The sequence below is a fragment of the Pelodiscus sinensis genome, chromosome 11 (genome assembly GCF_049634645.1).
Source record: "Pelodiscus sinensis isolate JC-2024 chromosome 11, ASM4963464v1, whole genome shotgun sequence".
NCBI classification, from domain to species: domain Eukaryota; kingdom Metazoa; phylum Chordata; order Testudines; family Trionychidae; genus Pelodiscus; species Pelodiscus sinensis.
In genome coordinates, this window is record NC_134721.1 from 42,155,831 (window position 1) to 42,180,922 (window position 25,092).

A 25,092-nucleotide genomic window follows, 5' to 3' on the forward strand; every position below is an offset into this window, starting at 1 on the left:
GATAAAGTTTTGTTTTTCTTAAGGACCGAAGCAACGTCTGATAAATCTTCTCCTTTGTTATACATGCTTATGAATAGGTCTATATCAACACATAAAATATGGTTTAATTCATGACACTGAAGAGGAAATCAAGGTAAATCTCTACCATTAATATTATTTATTTTTTAATTACTGAATTTGTGGGGAAATCGATTATGCCATTTCTTTGATAGAAAGCAGCTTAGCAAACAGTAATATCTTCCACAAGAGGAGTAATATACAAGCTTTCAAAAAAAAAAAGTCAAAAGGGTTGGCAATTGTTTTAAACACATTATCTTTCACTAATCATCTTACTATTAAAAGGTTAAATAGTACTCTATGGTAAATACAACTGGTAGGTTCTAGGGATGCAAAGGGTTAACCTATTAACCAATTACCCAGTAAGCATGCACCTTACCGGCATACTTACCACAGTAACCAGTTAGCTAGTGAGGAGCTGGCAGGGGGCCCACTCCAGCCTTGCCAGACCAACCACACTGCGAGTGAGGGACTGCGCTGGAAAATATGATCAGATTACTAAACTCCTTGTTACTAAACACATTCCTCAAAAACAAAAATAAAATCTCACCTACAGGCTGGGTCATGAAGTCCTATAAAAGCTGGGGATTGCACAGTGTAGCAATAAAGCACTATACAAACCTAACAAAGGCAGCCCTATAACTTTCTATACAGATGCCATCATGAAGACCTGATAGTTACTCCCCTGTCAAAGCTAAAACAAACTTTCCATTATAAATTTCATTTTTTAAATCCTCCCAAACCTCCTCCCATTGTCTTCAGGTCCAATGAGATTCCCCACTAGCCAGTCACCCCAAACTTGAGAATAATTAGACAAGGTAAATCTGGCAAGTGGGAGGTCTTCATCTCTGTAAAGATTAATTTATGGTGTTGGGTCAAAAAATGACTTCAACTGGAAATCTGAAGTTTTGCTCAGTTTCCTGTAATGAGAATTAGTGTCCAAGTATTTTTTGAATAGATGTGTAGTCGATTTGGAAGAAAGACACTCAAGGTTAAAAAAAAATTTTTTTTCAAAACTATTAAGTCTGACAGAGGTTATGAACTCCTGTGTTTACACTTTCGTTAACGAGACAGCATCTAGCTCGTTTTGTTAGAGATACAACGTTGAAAAGGAACACCAGTTACTATGGCTGGCAGTTCACCAAGGTAACCTTTCCCTAAAAGTCATTCAATTATTCATGGACCTCCCGCACCATCCTCAGTCACCAGAGCTGCCCAGTAGAGATCCTACTACTGACAGAGTATCTATATACGCCCCACCACAAAAAAAAAAAAAAAGATCTCACACTTCCTAATCTTCAATTCAGTGACATCTCTGGGGATGCTACCAAAAGACACAATGATCCATAGTCCTTGAGCCAATGCCACTATCCTTTCCACAGAGGTAACTGCAGACTATCACGTCTCAACAACAAAGTCATTTTCTACCCATTTATGCACAGAGAACCAGTTGAGTAATGGATAAGGAAGATGGAGTGGCAGAAATCCATTCTAATGATGGTGAGCACATGATGCCATGATATTTAATACCTTCTGTCTGGGGAGGAGTTGTATTGGCAAAAGACAATCGGTTCCTTCAAAAAATATAAAGCAGCAATTATATAAATAAATTACTTTGTCACAGGAAAAAAACATTTGGATGACATATCACAATTAGTAAAAAGGAGCATGTATGATAGTAAAAACAAAGATATAAATACTTACAAGAGACTTCACTGGCTTTATCACCATAATTTATTTATTTTTTTCAAAAAAAGGTTAAAATGGAAAAATAAAAGCCTCCACATACCATATTTCAAATGGTATCTAAAAAATTCCCTACTTATACAGACACATGTGCATCTACCTCAAACACCTTCCTCCCATCCCATCCCACGCTGCTGCTGTCACACCTCAAAGGCCTGGAAACACATGCAAATCTGATACGGTCTTCTCCACATACCTTGAGAGCATATAGCTATGTAGCACACCCACTGGCTGATACATTACATTTGTTTAAAGTGCCATACAGTTTTAGTCAGCGAAGTGGAGAGTTTCACTACTTACCAATCAAGTGGGCAGAAGGTGAGGGTTATATGGCCAAAGTTAAGGTTCCTTGCAGAATCCTAACTATATTTATAAGCAGAAGGCCAAAAATGCAATCATAATAATGTTTTGCTATTTGCTTACAACGTCTACTTTGTTAATGAAGTTGTCTAGAAGGGTACGTACACAGTGTAAGTATTTACAGTTTTCTAATGACTACCCAAGAATGACTTCTAAAGGTCCTGTAACATTCTGCTCCTGTATGATGAACAAATATCAATGGTGGGTCTGCATACCAAGTCTCATTTGTATGAGAGCGAGGCAGTGAAAGTATTTCACAACTTGAAGCACTTAAGAATAAAAATGTGCAGCTACAGCATGATATTCTGCAGCTGCAAGATGTCAGCTCAGAGCTACAAACTCCAGTCTAATGATCCTTGAGAGGCCAGCTCTATTATAATTAAATGCAGCAATGTAAACTTGGCAATTCTCCCTATGTAAACTAGAGCTAATCAACTGGTAACACAAATTCCTGGCACTCCAACAGTTGCGTCAAAGTATGTTTGAAGGAACTCAGTCTTCTTGAAATTTTCACTTACAACAAACTGTCCCAGAACAGCAGTTAGCTGTCAGAACCAGCACCAAAGCTGAATCAGGCATCTTCTCCCACACAAACTCACAAGTCAAGAATGTCTTCAGAACAAGCTGTTCATCTGGGTGACTAATATTTCTATGATCTTGCTCATTTAAAAGAAAAAGTGTGTGTGTCTTTAACACTTTGTTTTCATCACCAACAGCTATGGGCACTGAGTCTGGAGATGTCTACACCGCCCCAACAGCACATACAGACAACAATGAGCTAGCTTTGATCTAGCTACAGCTGGTACCTGAAGTGAAGAAGTCACAATAGAGGTAGACAGTAGCATGGGCTAGATGTCTGAGGCCATACCCAGAAGCCCGGAGTTGAATAGCCAGCTGCCAGGGCTTCATTGCTACTAAGGATGTTAAATACCGACTAAATGACCAATCAAACAGGTATTCAAAAGTTGATAGAGCACTTCTGCCTTTGAAGTGTAGCAACAGCTCCTAGGGATACATAGGGGCTGTTGCTACATTTCAAAGGCGAAAGCACTACGTGGAGCCCAGGGTCAGCAGGGGGACTCCCCCGTTGACCCCGGGCTCTGTGCAGCACTGCTGCTTTGAAATACCGTGGGGAACCCTGACGTCAGGCTCCCCCGGGCATTTAAAAGCAGCAGCACCGCATGGAGCCTGGGGTCAGCAGGGAAGTCCCCAACTGATCCTGGACTCCACACGGTGCTGCAGCTTTGAAATGCCGCATTCAGCCAGGGGACACCCTAGCTAGCCCCGGGCTACACAAGGCATTTCAAACCAACAACGCCGCAAGGAGCCCGGGGTCTGGCCCCAAGCGCCAATGCCACTTTGGAGTACCCTCTGCTGTTTCCCACTCCTTGCTGCCTCTTTCTGATAGAGGCAGCAAGGAGGATGGAGGAAGCAACTAGATGACTAGTCTTTCACATCCCTAATTGCTACCATAGGTAGGTGGGAACTCAGAGGCAGTACAAACAGCTGTGTTAAGTTTAGAAGGGAAGCAGTAAAGACAATACATATCACACACACTTGGAAAGGGGAGTGTATGTGGAAAACTAAGTTATGGTAAAAGTCAACCTCCAAATCAACATATTAGATTTTATAAGGTTAAGGCCTAGATTGATCTCCCTAAACAGGCCTGTTGAACCAGGCCCTATGCTACTAAGACTGAACGTCTGATTTTTGCAAAAAATGCTTCATTGCTCCCTAATTGGAGGGTCTAGCGTGTTGCAACACAGACTGTCTGTAGCAGTGCCTTGCTGCAGAAGGGTTTCCAGCTGTTAATAATAATGTAATAAGGATTGCTAGAATCCAGCAGGTGAGAGTCATGTCTTGTTGACCTTGACCAGTCTCTACAACGATTTATTTGTATATCTGTGGTTAGTCCCACATCTGACTTTCTTATTCAGGAATCTAGTCTTTTTTTAAATATATATATATATATAATATCAACACTCATAAGTCTACAAATGAAATCTCCTGTAGCATTACACAATGCAAAGTTTAATGACCTCACAGCTATTCACTACTTTTTCAGGTCTGGAAACTACTCTAGGTCAAGGTCATATTTTCTTCTTTATGCAATCATCCGGGTAGAGCGGCCAGAAAAAAAAAAAAGTCTGAACAGAAATAATTTAGGGGAACAAGGACTTTAAATATGAAAGAAAGCAAGTTATTAAACAATTTTATACCTACAATATGTCATGTATTTAGTGGATATTCTTGGTTTTTGTATTTCATGTAACTCAACCCACTATACAACTTCAAGCTGGGATTTTTTTAAATAGGTCTGCAAGAGGTAGGCCTTCCAAGTTGGGATACAAAAACCCAATGCCCTTTGATTTTGGAAGTCCCAGCCCTCAGCCAATGACAGGTCTTGGGTTAAAATTTAAGATGTCACTATCATCACCATCGTGCAAAAAAACCATCTAGAATTGTTTGCTTTTCACTAGCAATGCCTTTGCTGTTTCACTCGGCTTGGACAGTGACATTAGACTATTTATATTTAACATCTGAAAAACACAAGACATCTGTGCATGTCAACATAATCAGACTTACCACAACAAGACACCCAACAGCATTAATACTAGGATACAAATACATTTACTTAATATTCCAGATTGGCAGAGTTGTCAATTTAACTTAGCCAGCTAACAAAATTGAAAAGAATCCAGAAAAGCTCTCAACCCAAATCATGCCCAGGAACATACCCTCCCTCCTTTTCAGAGGTCCCATCAAGCCCAGTAACTAGTCTGCATATAAAGACATTTTCCAATGCTGATCCCTACATATTAGCACTTTTTATTTCTATATCTGACTTTGCAGGAAAGTGTTAAATTTAGTTCTCACAAATTAAAAGCCAAATCTAGATCTGAGGTGTATACTCCCTCCCTTATGAAAGCAGTACATCAGATCAATAAAGCGAAGTTGCTCACCTTGGTGCAGTAACTGGTCATTCTTCGAGATGGTGTCCACCCACAGTGGAGCACCCGCGGGGACATCCTCGAAGAAGAACTTCTGTTTCTTGTCATATTTTCCTCTACATTTCCTAATCTCCATCCACTGACTAAGGAACCTTAACAGTTATAGGCTGAGAATCTGCAGCTTAACACTGAACTCACTAGCATTTCTCTGTCTGTTGAGAATACTATATCCATTACTTTATTAAAGTAATCATGAAGATTCTCCTTACCTGATGACCATGAAGAGTATACAGCAGTCTTCCTTCTAGTAAATCCAGAATTTTAAGGGTTGAATCATTGGAGGCTGTAATGAGGTAGTTTCCAGAGGGGTGGAAGGAAAGACAGTTTACCACAGCACTATGCACTATAGGAGAAAAAAATATATATTTATATATAAAATACACACACAAAGAAATGTCTGAAACCAATTTACACAATGAGTTACCCTCCAAAAAAGTGTTCAAGCACTTTCCAGTACACTGTTATACAATGTTTAATGTGTTTTCTGACCATAATTCTCCCATTCTGCAGGAAATATTTTCAAGGCATGCTACAATAAGGGTCATATTCAGGGGTGGTGAAAAGTAAGTTTTGCCAGTTACTCCACAGCCCACTTTGGCCCTATGCATTTTAGGCTTAAACCAGAAGTTTGAACTGTACAGTAAGAGCCTCTCTTACCAAAGAGAAGTGATGTTGTTAGTCAAAATTCAATATTAAAAATTGCTTCCACTGAGGAAATTCTAGGCCATCTTAAAATGAAGGCAAAACCCAAAAGCCAGCAGTCATAAGTAGAATGCTAGCACTTTTGTAAAAGTCTAATTATGGAAAGTGATTTTGTTTTGACTTGCCATGCGTGTCAAAATTTCATCTTCCTCCAAAATCTGCAGTTTTGGTTTAAGACCCTTCATAATAGAAGTACAGGCAGTCCCCGACTTACGCGGATCCGACTTACGTCGGATCCGCACTTACGAACGGAGCTTTCTCGCCCCGGAAGTCGGGGCGAGAAAGCCCCGTTCATAAGCTGCTCTGGTGCCCCTGGTCTGCTGGAGACCGTCTCCAGCAGACCAGGGGCACCGGGCGGGTTCCCGCGCTTCTGAGGCTTTGCCAGAGCAAAGCTTCGGAAGCGCGGGAACCGCTGCTGCTGCCACTTGGGTGCCGGTGCCTGTGGTCTGCTGGGGACCGTCCCCAGCAGACCACAGGCACCGGGACCCAAGCGGCAGCAGCGGGCGGGTTCCTGCGCTTCTGAGGCTTTGCCAGAGCAAAGCCTCAGAAGCGCGGGAACCCCCGCTGCTGCCGCATGAGACCCGGTGCCTGTGGTCTGCTGGGGACGGTCCCCAGCAGACCACAGGCACCCGGACTGAAGCCGCAGCCGCGGGGGGGTCCCGCGCCTCTGAGGCTTTGCCAGAGCAAAGCCTCAGAGGCGCGGGGAACCGCCGCTGCTGCCGCTTCAGTCAAAGCGGCAGCAGCGGCGGTTCCCCGCGCCTCTGAGGCTTTGCTCTGGCAAAGCCTCAGAGGCGCGGGACCCCCCCCGCGGCTGCGACTTCAGTCAGGGTGCCTGTGGTCTGCTGGGGACCGTCCCCAGCAGACCACAGGCACCCAGACTGGAGCGGCAGCAGCGGCGGTTCCCCGCGCCTCTGAGGCTTTGCTCTGGCAAAGCCTCAGAGGCGCGGGACCCTCCCGCGGCTGCGGCTTCAGTCAGGGTGCCTGTGGTCTGCTGGGGACGGTCCCCAGCAGACCACAGGCACCCTGACTGAAGCCGCAGCCGCGGGGGGTCCCGCGCCTCAGAGGCTTTGCCAGAGCAAAGCCTCAGAGGCGCGGCACCCCGCTGCCGCTGCGGCTCTGCTCCCCGTGTCCCTGGTCTGCTGGGGGGGGGGGGGGGCGCACAGCTAGTGTGCTCCCCCCCCCCCCCCCCCCAACAGACCAGGCTTTTGTTTTGGACTCTGGGGCAGAGCAGCTGGGGCGCTGCCGATTGGTCCTGCAGCGCCCGTGGGCACTACTGGACCAACCCGGCAGCACCCCAGCTGCTCTGCCCCAGGTCCTGATTCAGCCGCTGCTGGTCAGTTTCAGCAGCGGCTGAATCAGGACGTCTGGGGCAGAGCAGATGGGGTGCTGCTGGGTTGGTCCAGTAGCACCCCAGCTTCTCTGCCCCAGGCGTCCCCAAGTCAGCTTCTGCTGAAACTGACCAGCGCTGACTACAGGAAGCCCCAGGCAGAGTTGCTCTGCCCCGGGCTTCCTGGAATCAGCTGCTGATCAGTTTCAGCAGCAGCTGACTTGGGGACGCCTGGGGTTCTTAAGTTGATTCTGTATGTAAGTCAGAACTGGCGGTCAGTTTCAGCAGTGTCTGAAACTGGACGCCAGTTCCGACTTACATACAGATTCAACTTAAGAACAAACCTACAGTCCCTATCTTGTACGTAACCCGGGGACTGCCTGTACCTACCAGACTGAAAACATATGTTTGATAATACCCCTATTTGAAGGTCTAGCCTGAGAGGTCTTTTATGGTTTCAATAAAACTCACCAAGACATTTAAAGTAGTATTTTAAAATGAGTGTCCAAGTGATACAAGCTTTACATGTGGACAAAGCCTAAGAGCATTAATTGGAAGAGTTTAAAAAAATCTCCAGGAAAAAAGTCTGAATAGCGGCTTTTTCAAACCTCCTGCAACAATATGACCCTTATATTTAAATATTATAGCATAAATATGATCAAGAGTATTTATCTGTGGAAACATACAGTTTTTCACATAATGTACAACTGCTCATGATATTAAAGAGTAACCACACTAAGAGGTGTTTTGAATATGAAGCCTAATTTGTCTTAGTTACATTATCTGACTCCAAAATATTCTTGTGTCTTACATATATGCTTGATTATAGAGACAAAAACAAAATTCTTAGATTACATTTCAATCAAGTTGCACATTTAAACTTGCAGAGAATTCTCTCTGAGTTGTAGTAAGACTAATACCCTGCATTATCATTAGCTCGCGAAATCTGAAATAATCTTACCAACTTGTAACAGAATGTAGATATTTCTCCCCCTTCAACATTACTAACAATTCTCACATCAACGATTAAAGCGTATTTTAAAGGAGAGGCCCAACTATACAAAAGTAGATTCTTAATCCTATCCAGATAAATAGTATCATTTCCAGGTTATTTGGAAACTAGACTCCTCAACTCCGTTCATCTGAAGTGGGTTGTGCCCACGAAAGCTCATGATGCCATCTACATTTTTTGTCAGTCTCTAAGGTGCAAGACTGTTCGATATTTTTTTAAGTTGCCTCAGGTAAGACACTTTTAACCTTCGGATGTAACTGAAAATCTCAATGCCTACAGGGGGGGCACGTGATAAAAATCCTAATAATTTCTGAAGGAGAGAAATTGATCCATAGATCAAAACGTATACTTTCACATCCCTAGTAAAAACCTGTTCAACCATGTAAATCATTAACCAATAAACCTGGGCTTAATGGTTCATGGTTACACGCAGGCTCCCACCCCACTCCTGGGCCGCTGGCTGCTGTCCCCACGCTGCTGCTTTTGATACTGACACAACAGTGTGGGGCAGCAGCCGACTCCTTGGAGTAGGGCTGCAGAGAGCCAGCTGAGATTTTCAGCAGTTAAACGTCTACCCAATTAATCACCTTTTAACATCCCCAATTTTTACTACAGATATTTTATTTTTGTTCATATGTCACAAGAATAGGGATGTTAGTACAGGAACCTAGGATGACATGGGATAGCTAGATGGTAGTAAAGCATCTGATACAGTCTCACATGACCTTCTTACCAATAAACTAGGGAAATACAACATAGATGGGGCTACTATAAAGTGGGTGCATAGCTGTCTAGATAACACTTCTCAAAGAGTAGTTATCAAAAGTTCACAGTCATGCTAGAAGGACATTACAGGTTTGGTTCCATAAGGATCAGTTTTGGGACCAGCTCTGATCAATATTTTCATCAGTGATTTAGATAATGGCATATAAAGTACGCTTATAAAGTTTGTGGAGGGGTGACAAGCGCTTTGAAGAATAGGGTTAAAATTCAAAATGATATGGGCAAACTGGAAAAAAGGGTCTGTGGATCCATCTAGAGCACGGGTGGGCAATAATTTTTGATCGGGGGCCATTCCAAGATTTTGGAAAGTGGTCAAAGGCCGCGCTTCTCTATGGAGGACCGCAGGATTTGGGACAGAGGTCGGGTGCAGAAGGGAGCTAGGAGTAGAGGATTGGGGTGCAGGAGAGGATGTGGAGTCTGAGGAGTTTAGGTGAAGTAGGGGGTTAGGGTGCTAGGTCCAAAAAGGAGTAAGGATGCAGGAGTGAATTTTGACCTGGTGGAGGGCTGTATGAGAGGTTGCAGGGTCTGGGAGGGAATTGTGATCTGGGGCGGTATGCAGAGGATTTGGGTGGTGACATAGGGGGTGATGACCTGGATCAGGGAGTTAGGAACTAGGAGGGGATAGGGTGCAAGAGGCAGGCTCTGGCTGGGAGTCACTTCGCTTAGGTGGCTCCCAGCCAGTAGTCCAACAAGGTCCCTGAGTCAGGCTCCTTCCTGCAGCAGCCCCAGCCACATGGGTTCCCTCCATGTGCTGCTCAGCGCTGCGCATCCCTGGGGGGCAAGAAACTTCACACATGCTCCCCTGCCTCCAGGACAACTGTGTCCTGGGAACACACAAAGTCTCTCACCCCCCTGCAAGGGTCACACAAAACATGAGGAGAAGTAAATCTTTCCCTCTAATCTACGCTGATTAGGCATCAACTGGAGTATTTCCATTTCAGGAGAGGTGTGGAGAAATTGGAGAAGGTCCAGAGAACTACAAAAATGACTGAAGCTCTAGAAAATATAAGGGAAGATTGAAAGAATTGGGTTTGTTTAGTTTAGAAAAAGAGAAGATTGAGAAGGGACAGGATAACAGCTTTCAAATATCTAAAAGGGTGTTAAAAGGAGGAGAGGGAAAAATTATTCGCCTTTATCTCTGAGGATAGGACAAGAAGCAATGGGCTTAAATTGCAGCAAAGGAGGTTTCGGTTGGACACTTAACATGGCTTAACCACCATGTAAAAGCAGCAGCGAGGGACAAAAAGGTATCTTAAAAGAAGTGGAAGTCCAATCCTAGTGAGATAAATAGAAAAGAACATAAACACTGTAAACTCAAGTGTAAAAATGTAATAAGAAAAGCAAAAAAAGATTGAGGAACAGCTAGCCAAAAACTCAAAAAGAAATAAAATGTTTTTTAAGTGCATTAGAAGCAGGAAGCCTGCTAAAAAACCTGTGGGTCCCCTAGATGATCGAGCTATAAAAGGAGCAATCAAGGACGATAAAGCCATTGCGGAGAAACTAAATGATTTCTTTGCTTCAGTCTTCACGGCTGAGGACGTTGGGGAGATTCCCGAATCTGCACCGTCCTTTGTGGGTGATGAATCTGAGGAACTGTCCCGGATTGAAGTGTCAGAGGAGGTTTTGGAACAAATAGAAAAACTTAATGTTAACAAATCTCCGGGACCGGATGGCATTCATCCAAGGGTTCTAAAAGAACTAAAATGGGAAATTGCTGAGCTATTATCTGTGGTTTGTAAGCTATCCTTTAAATCGGCTTCCGTACCTAATGACTGGAAGGTAGCCAACGTGACACCAATATTTAAAAAGGGCTGTAAAGGCAATCCTGGCAATTACAGACCGGTAAGTCTAACTTCAGTACCGGGCAAATTAGTCGAAACAATAGTAAAGAATAACATTGTGAAGCATGTAGAAGAACATAATTTGTTGGACAAAAGTCAACATGGTTTCTGTAAAGGGAAATCCTGTCTTACTAATCTGTTAGAGTTCTTTGAAGGGGTTAACAAACATGCGGACAAGGGGGATCCAGTAGATATAGCATACTTGGATTTTCAGAAAGCCTTTGACAATGTCCCTCACCAAAGGCTCTTGTGTAAATTACATGGCCATGGGATAAGAGGGAAGGTCCTTTCATGGATTGAGAACTGGTTAAAAGACAGGAAACAAAGGGTAGGAATAAATGGTAAATTTTCAGATTGGAGAGGGGTAACTAGTGGTATACCCCAAGGGTCAGTACTGGGACCAATCCTTTTCAACTTATTCATAAATGATCTGGAGAAAGGGGTAAGCAGTGAGGTAGTAAAGTTTGCAGATGATACAAAACTGTTTAGGATAGGCAAGACAGAAGCAGACTGTGAGGGACTCCAAGAAGATCTCACCAAACTGAGTGATTGGGCAACAAAATGGCAAATGAAATTTAATGTGGATAAGTGTAAAGTAATGCACATTGGGAAAAATAACCCCAACTATACGTACAGTATGATGGGGGCTAATTTGGCTACGACAAATCAGGAAAGAGATATTGGAGTTATCGTGGCTAGTTCTCTGAAAACTTCCACGCAGTGTGCAGCGGCGGTCAAAAAGGCGAACAGGATGCTGGGAATTATTAGGAAACGGATAGAAAATAAGACCTAGAATATCTTACTGCCCCTGTATAAAACTATGGTATGCCCACATCTTGAATACTGTGTACAGATGTGGTCTCCATCTCAAAAAAGATATTTTGGCCTTGGAAAGGGTTTAGAAAAGGGCAACTAAAATGATTAGGGGTTTGGAACGGGTCCCATATGAGGAGAGGTTAAAGCGACTGGGACTTTTCAGTTTAGGAAAGAGGAGACTGAGGGGGGATATGATAGAGGTATATAAGATCATAAGTGGAGTGGAGAGGGCCGATAAAGAAAAGTTATTTATTCGTTCCCTAAATAGAAGAACTAGAGGACACCAAATGAAATTAATGGGGAGCATGTTTAAAACTAATAAAAGAAAGTTCTTCACACAGCGTGTAGTCAACCTGTAGAACTCCTTGCCAGAGGAGGCTGTGAAGGCTAGGACTATAATAGAGTTTAAAGAGAAGCTAGATAATTTCATGGAGGTTAGGTCCATAAAAGGCTATTAGCCAGGGGATAAAATGGTGTCCTTGGCCTCTATTTGTCAGAGGCTGGAGAGAGATGGCAGGAGACAAATCGCTTGATCATTGTCTTTGGTCCACCCTCTCCGGGGCACCTGGTGTTGGCCACTGTCGGCAGACAGGATACTGGGCTAGATGAACCTTTGGTCTGACCCAGTACGGCCGTTTTTATGTTCTTATTTAGGAGCACATTTGGCGAGCACACTTTGCTTCCCCTGTGGCTCCTGCCATGGTAGGAAGTGTGAGGCAACATGAACACTGCCGCCACGCAGCACCAGACCCCACCCCAGTGATCCCCAAAGCCGTGTACTGGGGGACAGAGTGTCACGGGGGAGAGGGTGGGAAAGGACAGGGCTTGGGGGCTGGTAACTGTCAGCCCCCCTCTCTCCGCCCCAGCCCACCGGGAGTCCTGGGCCGGATTGCACAATCACTCTGGCAGGTACTGACCCATGGACCTGAAATTTAAGACTCCTGCTATAGACAGAGGGAGGAGTACAAACAATAAGGCAACAGTAGTCAGCATGATAAGCAGTGGCCTCAGCAAGCTAGCAGTGTAATCACTGTCAAATCTCATAGGCTTCATAGCTAACAAATTTTGAGGGAGGATTTAAAGGTGGATGATAAAGTAGCTCTGCAGAAAGTAATTGGGAATGCCTCCCAAGCTCATGAAGTAGCATGGAGAGGCTAACAAGTGGGTCATAGAGGCCGCATCATGGACAGTAGGAGGTGACCAATAGCTCAACTGCTGCTCTTCCTTCAGGCGATACTGTAAACCACCACCCACCATCTCTTCCTCCTCCTCCCGACACCCATTCACACTGAGTTTGCCAGCAAATACTGTGATCCACATCTATTTCATGCTGTGACCAATGAATGGTTGAGGCAGCAGGGGAAAGAAGCAGCCCCTGCCACTGACTTGTGCATTTGCCATTCAAGGCTTAGAAGTGTGTATGGCCAATATTAGAGAAACAAAGTCTCTCGCCAATATCCTGGGACCAATGTGGCTACAGTTACATGGTATACAGTCATTATTAACAGTCAGTTAGAATTAGCCTAGTACTAAGGTAACACCTTTCTTTTTCACACTTATCCACTGAAATAGAGATCCGGTGGTCTGTAGAGTGAACTTAAGTACTGTGAACAAAATTTAAATCATGAGCTGTGACAATGGGTCAGTCCACCAAGTGCCAGAGATTAGCTAATGCCATTTTAGCAGCCATTGACTAGAATAGAAATTAAGATGGCCGAAACACCACCACCTTTAAGGTGATTTCCATTGCATGTGTATTATTCTACATTTTTCATCATTTATTTTTTCTTTATCAACAGTTCTAATAAACAATATAGTCATGTTACAAAATAAAAAAAGGGTACAGTTATTTCAATAGACTAACGTCAGCCCACTGTGAACTGCCAAGCTTCACACACTGCGAAGCCAGCAGGTTAGCTCTTAAAGGTCTAACGGTCTTACTCCCAGATCAATGATTCTGGACGGCAGGTTTTTGTTTTTAATAAAGAGAAATAATGGATAAAATTGAAGGAAATCCAAACTACTAATGAAAATCTCTGTTCTCTCCTGCTGCAAATGATTCCTCCTTCTACCACCCTTACCATCCCAAATCTAAAAACAGAATACAAATGTGGCAAACAAAAAATTTTGGTAATGCACAGCGTAATCAAGATGACTGCCCATGGTATTCAACTCCATTGCTCTGTTTTTTAGGACCTAAAATGCAAAAAAATACTATGATACAGTAATTTATTCCATATGGAATAAGTATAAATGGAATAAATTACTTTCAACCTTTATTACTAATTTGTATTGCTGTACCACCAAGGAGCCCCAGCCACGGGCCAGACGCCATCATGCTAAATACAAATGAACACAGAACAAGATGTCCCACCATCTCCAAGTGGCTTATATTGCATAGTCCAATCTCCTAAATGATTCTGTTACTAGTTAAAACCCCCAAAGACATCTCTAGTGACAACTCAGACTAATGCAAAGTAACCTACCAGAAAACAGATGGCAGATATTGAAGATGTTCTCCATTAGGCCATGTTTAATTGCTATATAGTGATTGCTGTAACTGGACTGGTAAAAGATCACCACAATAACTTTATCCTGCTACGTACAGGAATAGTGCATTGTGCCTAATACACAACAGTGTCACACTAATAAATTATATATTTCAGTAAATTTAGACAGTTATTAAGAGTCCACTATTTGACCTTCAACTCCTCATTATCCAGGAGGTGCAGGTCAAGTCATATCAAGGGGATGCTAGTTTCCTTATTCTGCAGGATGTCATCAGATTTGCTCTAGACAACACGTCTTAACATATTCCTGAACTTAATACCAGTAACATATAATACAGACTTTTTTGGTTAATTTGCTATACAAAAGAGTTTTTGTATCAATGCAGGAAATAAACAGTTCATTCATTTGCTTATTAAGCAGATGATTTATAAGTTAATTTACTGAGACGACAAAAGCAGAAAAAAAATTGTAAAACCGTTAGTTTTTTACAAATGCTGCAACTGGAACAAGCCTCTGCAACAACAACAAAGACTAATCAGTTGTTTAGATAACAACCAAAGTGTTACTCACATCTCTATGGTGGGGGAACTTCTTATCAATTTCAACTCTCTAATCAATCCAATCTGACTCTTAAAATGGATTCCCTTAAAACAAAAAACCCTCAAACAAGCATGTCAGTTTCTCAATATTATATATTGAAGGGAAAAGATGCCCTCTAGTGGAATTTAGTGATTTGATGGTTCTCTGACTTCTAAAACTATAATTTTGTTTTCACCTGTGCAACATCTGTCACTTCCATCTAAATCAAATGAGTTAGGCATATAAATCCTTAGGCATATAAATCCTTAGGGAAATGAAAGATACCCATTTATATCTGCAAAGCAACTGGCAGGAATTCACTGAGCAACATAACCACTGCAAGTTATTAATTTTAATGTATTATTTCAAACTGAAAGTTTGGTGCCTAATTAGGATTTATGCAGTAGCTAGTTTTACAACATTTCAATAACTACAGTATAACAATAAAATGCCACTTAGGAAAAAGTTAAAATTCCAAGAGAAAAATAATCCTGACAGTCATATTGCAAGTAGGACGCATTAGACCCAGACAATTTAATAGCTCTACATCATATGTAGGAAGAAATCACCGTAAAGCCAAGTAATGATGTGGTTGAAACACATGCCGTGTATCCTGCCACTGCATAAAAGCTGATCAGCAGTTTCAGGTTGCCCTTTACCCTAGTTTAAGAAGTTCTGCCTGTTTTAACAGAAGAGCTTTTATACCTATTTGCAAGTTTCATTAATACATACACAATTTATAGTAGGCACTTCTCTCAATATACAGATAACTTTGCTAGTGGAGTTATGGCCAATAGGAAGGATGTATCCCCTTTACCTCGGTGTTGAAATTCACGGTTACAACTACAGTATAACCAGTAATATAGTGACACTCATGCACCATCCACAAGCATTCTGCAATGACCTCTTCCGAAATGTCTGTTTTCTTTAGCTTATGCTGATTCATTGGAAAAGGCTCACTGATAAACCCAAGAACAATTAAATGACTGGAAAACAAGCCCTACAGTGAAAGACTCAAGGAGTTCTGTTTCACTTAAGAAAAAAAAAAGTAGAAGGTACTTCATCACAATTAACAAGTACAGATTGAACCTCTTTATTCCAGCACCCTCGGGACCTGATTGGTACCGAACCAGAGAATCTGCTGGATCACAGGAGGTCAATATTGTCAGGCAGCATTACCAACACTTCTACTGCTTCTAAGCTCTTAGAAGACATTTAGGTGTAAATTAAAGCTAAATAACAGCACAGAACACCAAGAGCCAGGACTGGTGGTTGTAAACAAACTTTACGGGACCAGGGCTCATCACACGAGTACAAGGAGAACCTCCCATAGCTCTGAATTTCAGAAACACTCAAAGAAAAGAGGAAAGACAAGTTCTTTTTACAGTGCTGCTGCTCACTAGCATCCTTCTGGTACTAAAGACTCTGCAATGTTGGTGGCCTCTTCGCACAATTTCCCGTTTTACTATTGAACATATTCCTTTCAAAGCACTCATCCGTAACAAGAGTGTAAATATATGCTTTTAAAGGTAGGTGTGAAGGAGGAGCTGGCTACTCAGGAGAAGTGCTAAGATAATTCTGCTATTCTGGCATTGTTGCAGTTTTCCACACCTTTCAGCTATATGTACATTTGCTATTTGTTAACATAGAGAAGCTAGAGAGTATTTAGTTCTCCAAGTCTGCCTTAAGTAAACAGACCCATAAAGTCGAAAACACTGTTGGGTAGGGAGATATCACAGAGGTGCTAAAGCCACAGAGGTGCTAATAGTTGAATTTAGAACTGGCAAGTTTTATTTTCAACTTGTAAAGTAAGGAAGTGGTAGAAATGTAGCCGTGTTAGTCTGGTGCAGCTGAAACAAAAAACGGGACTGTGTAGCACTTTAAAGACTAACAAGATGGTTTAATAAGTGATGCGCTTTCGTGGGCCAGACTGAGGAAGTGGGTCTGGCCCACGAAAGCTCACCACCTATTAAACCATCTTATTAGTCTTTAAAGTGCTACACAGTCCTGTTTTTTGTTAAAGTAAGGAAGATTTCATTGCAAGCTTTCCCCCCCCCCCCTCGGGGGGGGGGGGGTGTCTAGCCTCCTGGGGATCCAGTTATTAAGTTACTCACCTAGGGCTGTAACTTACCCTGATAATGCTGGAGGAGTCTATTCATCCTAACATCCCACACCTTCACTGTGTTATCTGTACTAGCTGCAGCAATGCATGTACCACTGGGATGAAAATCCACATGATTCACAAACCTGTAAAGAAAAATCCAACAGTTTAAACTTGAAGAGATCCCTTCCACAAAGGAGCACCACCGTACGATAGTATAATATTACAGGGGCAGAAGGACAGCTGACAGTATTTCTTTCACATTCTTGAGGCAGGATCGAGCGCTGTGCTCTCAAAAGCACCCACCCACCCACAAACACCACACACATGTGTTTGTCCTCAAATTCTTTAATACAATTAAATGAGTTCCAGCAGGTTTGCTTCTGGAATTTTGTAGATTTAGATGATTGATAGATTTAGATGATTTAACATTAATTTTTAGAAGTTTATATGTAAATAGAAGATTTTTTTCTTACTAAGGTCCAGTAGTTCTTCACTAGTACTTATGAGATCAAAGGGCATGGCTGCATATTGTAACACACTCAGGCTTTGTCTACACTGCAAGTTTTTGCGGCAGAAAATATGCTAATGAGGGACTCATTAGCATGAGTCGCAATGTCATGAGCATATTTTCTGCCGGTTTTATTTTTTGCAAGGGGGTTTTTAGGCAAAAAGTAGCAGTGTAGCCGCTTCCGTTCTGCATTTAAAAAAACCACTTTTGCGCAGGATCCTTATGCTCGAGGCATAAAGATCTTGCTCAAAAGGGTTTTTTTGGGCAAAACGGAAGCAGGCTACACTGCTGCTTTCTGTGCAGAAACCCCTTGCGCAAAAAGAATCGGCAGAAAATATGCTAATGACATGGCAACTCATGCTAATGAGTTCCTCATTAGCATATTTTCTACCACAAAAACTTGCAGTGTAGACATAGCCTTATTTTAAAGATCTTTTATAAGGTGCTTTGCAAATCTTGCTCCACTGAAATAAGTAGCAGATCAGATACAAGAAAAACTAACTGCCCTACTAACATCCTTACATTGCACCATATTAAGGATACCATCAACCACTTATCCAAGGCTTTTCAAATTCTTAGTTCTGTTGTGTGGAAGAACCAGGTATAGTAAAAAGGCTTATGAAAAACAAGACTGTACCACAGTATTAAATGATAAATTCAGACATTATCTTGAAAACAAGAGAATTATATAAAAGGGAAAACAAACAAACAAAAATGTATAGTTACAGGTCTATAAAGGAAGAATACGTCAAATGACACCATGGAATGGAAACCATGGAGTCTAGTCTCAGTTCCATCACGGACTTGCTCTGTAACGTTGGACAAGCTCTTTAATCTTGCAGTGGTTCAGTTTCAGCTATAAAATGGTACAACACTTCCCTATGTCACAGACACATACAAGGTTGCTTAACGTTATGATTTAGAGAACCAGGAATGAAAGCATTATTGTAAACACCTTTGAGTCCTTGAACTTTATTTTTATAGTGCTCTGAATTAATGAAGTTTTGGCAAACCTAGTGTAGGAAAATTAGACTCAAACCTCAAATTCTCTGGAGCTAGAGAAAGATCATGCTGGGAGGGGAAGTGTGAGAAGTTTCACATTTGGACAAGGCATAATGTGACTAAAATGATTTATAAGAAACAGCTCATATCTAGGCCACTAGATGGAGATTAAAACACATTTGTCTCCATTTACACTAGCATCTTTGTCACTTTCAAGCCCAGCTGCAGGGATCCTGGATGGAATGATTGGTGACAAAAAGTCATTTCTGCATAGCTAGGATCTATGTGACTATACAAAACAGTCAAAGACATGTGGAAGGCACAAGACAGACAGTCTTGTGTGTTTTCCCCGGTGCATTCTACTTATACTTACCCACCATGCTCACAAAAAGAATGTATACATTCTCTGCTGGTTTTATCCCATAGTTTAATAGTTTTATCATCGCTGGCAGAAGCTATTAGTCTTCCATCAGGAGAAAATCTAAAACAAAGACAGGAGTTATAACTAAGTTCAGAACTAACAAGGGGGCAGGTGACAGACAGTCTGAACTAAGCTAGGTACCTTATGCTGGGTTGTATCTTAAAGCCAGTCTACACAAACATTTAGTTCCCAGTATGCTGGGATACAAGTCTACCCTGCACTAGCCTGCCATGAACAAAGTGTCTATGTGGTGCCTGCTGCCTTGCATTAACTGCTCCCTAGTGCACTTTGATCTACTCGTATTTCAAAGCAGGATAGATCAAACTGCACTAGGGAATGGTTAGCGTGTGGTAGCACGTCCAGACACTTGGCATGCAATAGATTTATACCCCAGCTTGCTGCAAATTAAATGTTCATGTACTCAGGTACTTACTCCTCAAGAAGCCTTAGAAAGAGTAAGGGTAAGCAGAATGCAGAGCTAAATCTGCAACGCTGATTTCTGCAATTACTGAGAAAAACAGCCTCAAAGAGACTGAAGTTATTGAACAGAATGCAGATTAAATGACTCTTCAGAAAAAAATGGCTAAACTGATCTCATATCATCTATCCTGCATGTTTTCATTTAAGCCTGTTTCAAGTTCTTCATTTCTAGGCCCTGCTTCATACAATTTCTAGATTCACTGTCAGTAGGAAGGATAATTAATTTGTCCCCAAAATGCCTGTATTTCTGATTAAGGCTCTTTGGAGAAGCTCAAAATGGGTGTTGAAAACAAGTGCAACCTTAAGCCACCCTCTCCAAGAATTTCACATGTGCAAGTAGTTCCACAGTGCTCAACACATCTACTCACATGCATAAATCTTTACAGGATCAAGGCTTTAGGATGCAAGGAAAGAATTACAGCCATACCTATAGTATAATGTGCATACACTACTTCTGATATCACATCATGTATAGCCCCTACACCAGAGAATGGTATCAATATTAGAGATTAAATTTCACTAGAACACCCAGATAACTAGATACATTCATGGAGGGCAGGCCCATCAATGGGAAGGGATGATGTTTCTAGCTTCTGTTTCGTCAAGGCTGGGATGGATCACTTAATGATTCCCTGTTCTGTTCATTCCCTCTGGAGGGCCTAGCATTGGCCACTGTTGGAAGATGGGATATTAGACCACTAGATGGACCTTTGGTCTGACCCTTTATGGCAATTCTAATGTTTCTTATGTTTAGATGAACAAGCAACCTTACCTTACATACATTTTAGGGGTTCTTCAATTTAACACACATCCTATACAAGATAAGAAGAAATGAACAGGGCTGAAGTAACTGGACAGAAAAATAAACATAAAAACAGGCATATTGGGTCAGACCAACAGTCCATCTAGCCCAGTAGCCTGTCTTCCAACAACAACCGGGGCCAGATGCTTCAGAGGGAATAAACAAAACAGGAAAATTTATTGAGTAATCCCTGCATGAGAATCTAATTATTTTTTAATCTAGTTATACTTATGGCCTTCACAACATCCTCTGATAAGTTCCACGGGTTGGCTGTATATTATAGAAAAGGAACTTTTGTTTTCAACTTATTCCCTAAAAAATTCATTGAGCCCTGGTTCTTCTGTTATGTGAAGGAGTAAATATCAACATTTCCTTATTCACTTTCTCCACATCCCATCTTAGGTCATCTCTTTTCCAACCTGAAAAGTCCCATTTTTTTTAATCTTTCCATATATGAAAGCTGTTCCATACTTAAGTCATTTTTGTTGTCCTTTTCTGTATCTTTTCCAATTATAATATATCTCTTGAGATGGGGAAAAACAGAACTACACACAGGGCACAAGGTGTTGGAGTGCCATGGATTTATATACAGGGTACTATATTTTCCATCTTTTTTTCTATCCCTTTCGTAATGATCCCCAACATTGTTAACTTTTTTTTTTTTACTACAGCTGCACACTGATTTTTTTTGTTGTTGAAAACTATCCAGGATGACTTAAAGATCTTGGAGTTACAGCATCCTGTGTAGAACCCATCATTCTGTATGCATACTTAGGATTGTTTTCTAGTGTGCATTACTTAGTATTTATCATCGTTTCGTTGCCAATCATCCAGTTTTGCTTTTATGTTGGTTTGGGGTTTTTTTAAGATTCCTGGGTAATTTGTCAATCTACTTTGGATTTATCTTCTCTGCAAACAATGCCATCTCTCTGTTAATTCCTTCTTCCAGATCATTTATGAATGTGGCGCACTGAACCCAATGCAGATTCTTGAGTCACTCTGCTCCTCTGGCCATTCTGAAAACTATTTACTCCCACCTCCTCTTCACTATCTTTTAGCCACTTACTGATGCTTGAGAGGACCTTCCCTCTTATCCCAGGACTGTTTACTTTGCTTAAAAGCATTTGGTGAGAGACCTAGTCAAATGCTTTCTGAAAGTCCGAGTACCCTATAGTCACTAGATCATCCATGTCTGCAAATTTGCTGATTCCCTCACAGAATTCTAATAGATTGGCGAGAAATGATTTCCCTTCACAAAAGCCATGTTGACACTTTCCCACTAAATTGCATTCCTTTCGGTGTCTGATAATTCTGTTCTTTACTATACTTTCAGACAGTTTGCTTAGGTACTGAGATTAGGCTTACCAGCCTGTAAATGCCAAGGTCACCTCTGGAGGCTTTTGAAAACATGGGTGATACATTAGCTATCCTCCATTCGACTGTACCAAGGCTTATTTAGGCAATAGGTTACATACAACAGCTAGCCAGGTGGCGGCTTTGCTCGGGTGTCCCTGGTCTGCTGGGGGGGGTCCAGCGGCTTTGCTGGACCCCCCCAGCACACCAGGGGGACAGGAGCAAAGCCGCCCAGGCGGCGGGGTCCCGCTGCCTGGGCGGCTTTGCTCCCGGGCAAACGAGCAAAGCCGCCCAGGCAGCGGCTTTGCTCGGGTGTCACTGGTCTGCTGGGGGAGTCCAGCGGCTTTGCTGCCCCACCCCAGCAGACCATGGAGACCGGGAGAAGCTTTTCTCGCCCTGGAGGACACGGGTGGCGACCCGCCGCCCATGAGCTCCGGGGCGAGAAAAGTCCCGTTCGTAAGTGCGGATCCGACATAAGTCGGATCCGCGTAAGTCGGGGACTGCCTGTACATGAAAGTCCCCATTATTATTGGGTTTTCTGTTTTTGTTGCCTCTCTAATCTGCCTAAGCATTTCACAAACATCCTTCCCATTTTGGTAAAGTTGTCAGCAGCTATTCCTGATGTAATACTCTTCTTATTTGAGCATGGAATGTCCATTCGTAGAGAGTCTATTGTATTTCAACTAGCCACATACAACCAGCCAAACAGCAACATGTGGCTAGTGTTGGACACCAGGGCTTTATAGTGTCCACTTTAATAAATCCTCCCCTTCAACGATGTGTCTGTCCAAACTGTGTGCACCTTTGCACCTGCTGGCTTTGCCAGAGACTTTAAATTAAAAGCTTTTCTCCGGGCTTTTTAATTTTACATGCCAGAAATCTCATTCCATATTGGTTTAATGGAGCTCGTCCTTCCTTCATAGGCTCCTCCTTTCCCAAAAGTTCTCTCTATTCTCTAATGAACCCAATCCCTCCTCTCAACACCATTACCTTAGGCATAACAACAGGGTCTCAATGCAGACTATCAAACCGGCCCTGTAGATAGAACTGGAAGCATTTCAGAGACTACCACCATGGAGGACTTAAAAATAAAATCTTAGCTACCCACCCTAAATTTGAGCACCAAGACTTCTCTCCTATCTTTCCCTATATCACTGGTACTACATATGCCGTGACTACTGGTTCCTCCCCAACACTGTGCACAAATCTGTCTAAGTATATCAAGAGATCTGCAACCTTTGCACCATCAAGCAGTTCCCCATGCGGTTCTCCCAGTCATCACAAATCCAACTGTTAAAAAGGAAAAAATTGAGATGTGGCATTTACCTGAGTGTTGGAGAACAAGGGCTATATGCATCTGTATACCTGTTCAAAGTTACTTCAGCTGAGGATTTATTTGAAGCATAAGGCAATGTTGTTACACCAAAGCCACAGGCTAAATGCTCTCTTTGTTCTAAGACATACATCACCAGCACTGTTTTTTGCCAGCAGCACGTACTTACTTGGCACAGCGAACCCAGTTTATGTGCTGGCTCAAGGAGAAAAGAAATTTCTGTCTGTGAACTGTCCATACTTTGACTGTTTTGTCATCAGAGGCTGTAACCAAGGACTGTCCATCACTGGAAAAGTGAACACTTCTTACTGTTGCCGTATGAGCCTTGAACACAGTAGATTCTCCTTTGCTGGGTAGAAAAAGTAATGGATTTTGTTTAAGCTGCACAAGAAGCGAAGATACTATGTTCTAAACAGCCTGAAGCTTGTGTATACTAGACGGTGTTTCTAACCACTGTTTCTATGGGCACTGTATACATTTATGTTAGAAGGAAGTTGTTGACCTAGACTAAGCAGACAAGTGTTTAGGAAGGATACAAAATATAGCACTTCAAACAGATCTTTTTTCTTTTTTTTTTTTAATTTTAGCTAGCTAGTCTAGCCCATCTTATCTTGAGACAATTTACATTGGTGTTTTCTATACAGAGGTAAGAAAAGAGACATTTTTAATTAGCAAAAATCAAAGATCCTGCTAAAAGGGGACTGTTTATATCAATCAGTATATAAAGACAAGAACAATAAAAATTCTGGACCAACATCAGGTCTTAACTGTCATACCAATGAGGACAAGGTATACAAAGGAGAGTTTCAATTACAGTTAGATAAACTATTACTGCTACCAAACAGGAATGTGTCTAGGATAGATCACATAACAATACAACAGCAGACAGTTCAGCTGCATGTTTCCCACCCAGCATTTGAAAAATACACGATTGTCACATTTCTGGTATTTCGGATTAAAAGTACCTAAGTAAGAATAATTTAAAAACATTAAGTAGCTACAGAATTTATTATTACGTTCCATTAGATCTTCCTCTCACCCGCATTTTCAAAGTAGTATGGAAGGTATGTTTCTGGCAGACAGAAGACCGCAGCAAGGAATGCCAAGTATTTCAAAGATTCAGTAGGTGCATGGTAGGCTTACTCTCTAGTATAGGGTGGACTAGCAATAGCACAAAGCTGAACAATCAAAGAGCTCAAGCCAAGAGCTGAATGAGTGGTGGTGGGGTTTCCTCGTTACAGCTAACAACGGATCAGCTCCCTGTTACTGGTATCAGAAAGCTGGGTTCTGTTACCAGATTCCTGAACCCCTGGTTTTTAAGAGACAAGGGATCCTGCAGAGGGAATGCATTCAGGCTCTGGGAAGAGACAGAATTCTCCTTTGTTTCAACAACAAACAACAATCTGACAGGCTCCAAAATAAATCCCACCCAGTCCTAACCTATCAGAAGACTGGTGGCTACAATTGGTGACCTTAAGTCTGAAAGGTTGACAAGGAAAAGGGAGTTCTGGATCTAAATGCAACATAGACTATCCTCTAGTTTTAAAAAGCCTACAGGTAACTAACTATTCCTTCTGCCAACTGAGAGAGCTTTACCTGGCATTTAAATTAGCCATGTGAACTGGCAACATTTGTAAACATGGTTCAACAAATCTAAGGTCCTGATCCTGTAATCTATTCCCTGTAGACAAACTCAGCAGCCATATGCAGCCCCAGTTAACTCAAATGGAGTTGACCTGCTGAGAAAAGTTTGCATAGGGATGTAAAAGGTTAACCAGTAAGCCTCACCCAGTTAAGTGGTAGGGGCTGGAGCAGCTGCTCACACATCCCGGGCATACAGCTGCTTCACAAGGCCCACAGCAGGCAGGAGTTGCTCTGGCCTCCCACCCCTGCAAGTCACATGCTAAGGCTCCCGAGAAGCCAGCTGCAGAGCCCACAGTGCAGCCCCTGCTGCCTTGCTCCCAAGGAGGCAGTTTCACTGCAGGCTCTGCAGTATAAAGCTTATTGCAGAGCTCACAATCCATGTAACCACTAAGATTTTTAGCAGGTGTCATGAATCATGCGTAGCGTGAATGGTTAGTACGAGTGCATGATTGAATCTACAGTAAATGAGCTGAAGAGAGGTTATGCTGAGGTCCAGGCAAGAGCCCCAGAGGATTATGGACTTGTTTACAACTTTAAGAAAAAGGACTGTGAAATAAAAGAAATGTATATGCGTGCTGAGGCAGCATTCCCAGCATTGCCAGATAAGAAAAAGTAACTAGGGAAGAATCTAACCAAGGACAGATCATTGTTTCACACTCTTGGTGAGGCAAGCGGTGCAAAAACCAGATATTTCTGGATC

At 42.2% G+C, this 25,092-nt stretch overlaps 1 protein-coding gene across 5 annotated transcripts in view; it reads right to left on the minus strand.

The window, feature by feature from the left end:
• POC1A (POC1 centriolar protein A) overlaps positions 1–25,092 on the minus strand; it is a 163,404-nt gene that overhangs the window by 130,596 nt on the left and 7,716 nt on the right. For all 5 annotated transcript variants that reach the window (XR_012906534.1, XM_075939433.1, XM_075939430.1 and 2 more), the window contains exons 4-7: positions 22,918–23,097; positions 18,733–18,840; positions 16,877–16,992; positions 5,384–5,517 (exon numbers count right to left, since the gene is read on the minus strand). Coding sequence is in view for 4 of the 5 variants with exons in the window: in XM_075939433.1 (XP_075795548.1) it covers positions 5,384–5,517; positions 16,877–16,992; positions 18,733–18,840; positions 22,918–23,097 (538 nt within the window). In the remaining variant the exon portion in view is untranslated. The remainder of the gene's footprint in view (positions 1–5,383; positions 5,518–16,876; positions 16,993–18,732; positions 18,841–22,917; positions 23,098–25,092) is intronic.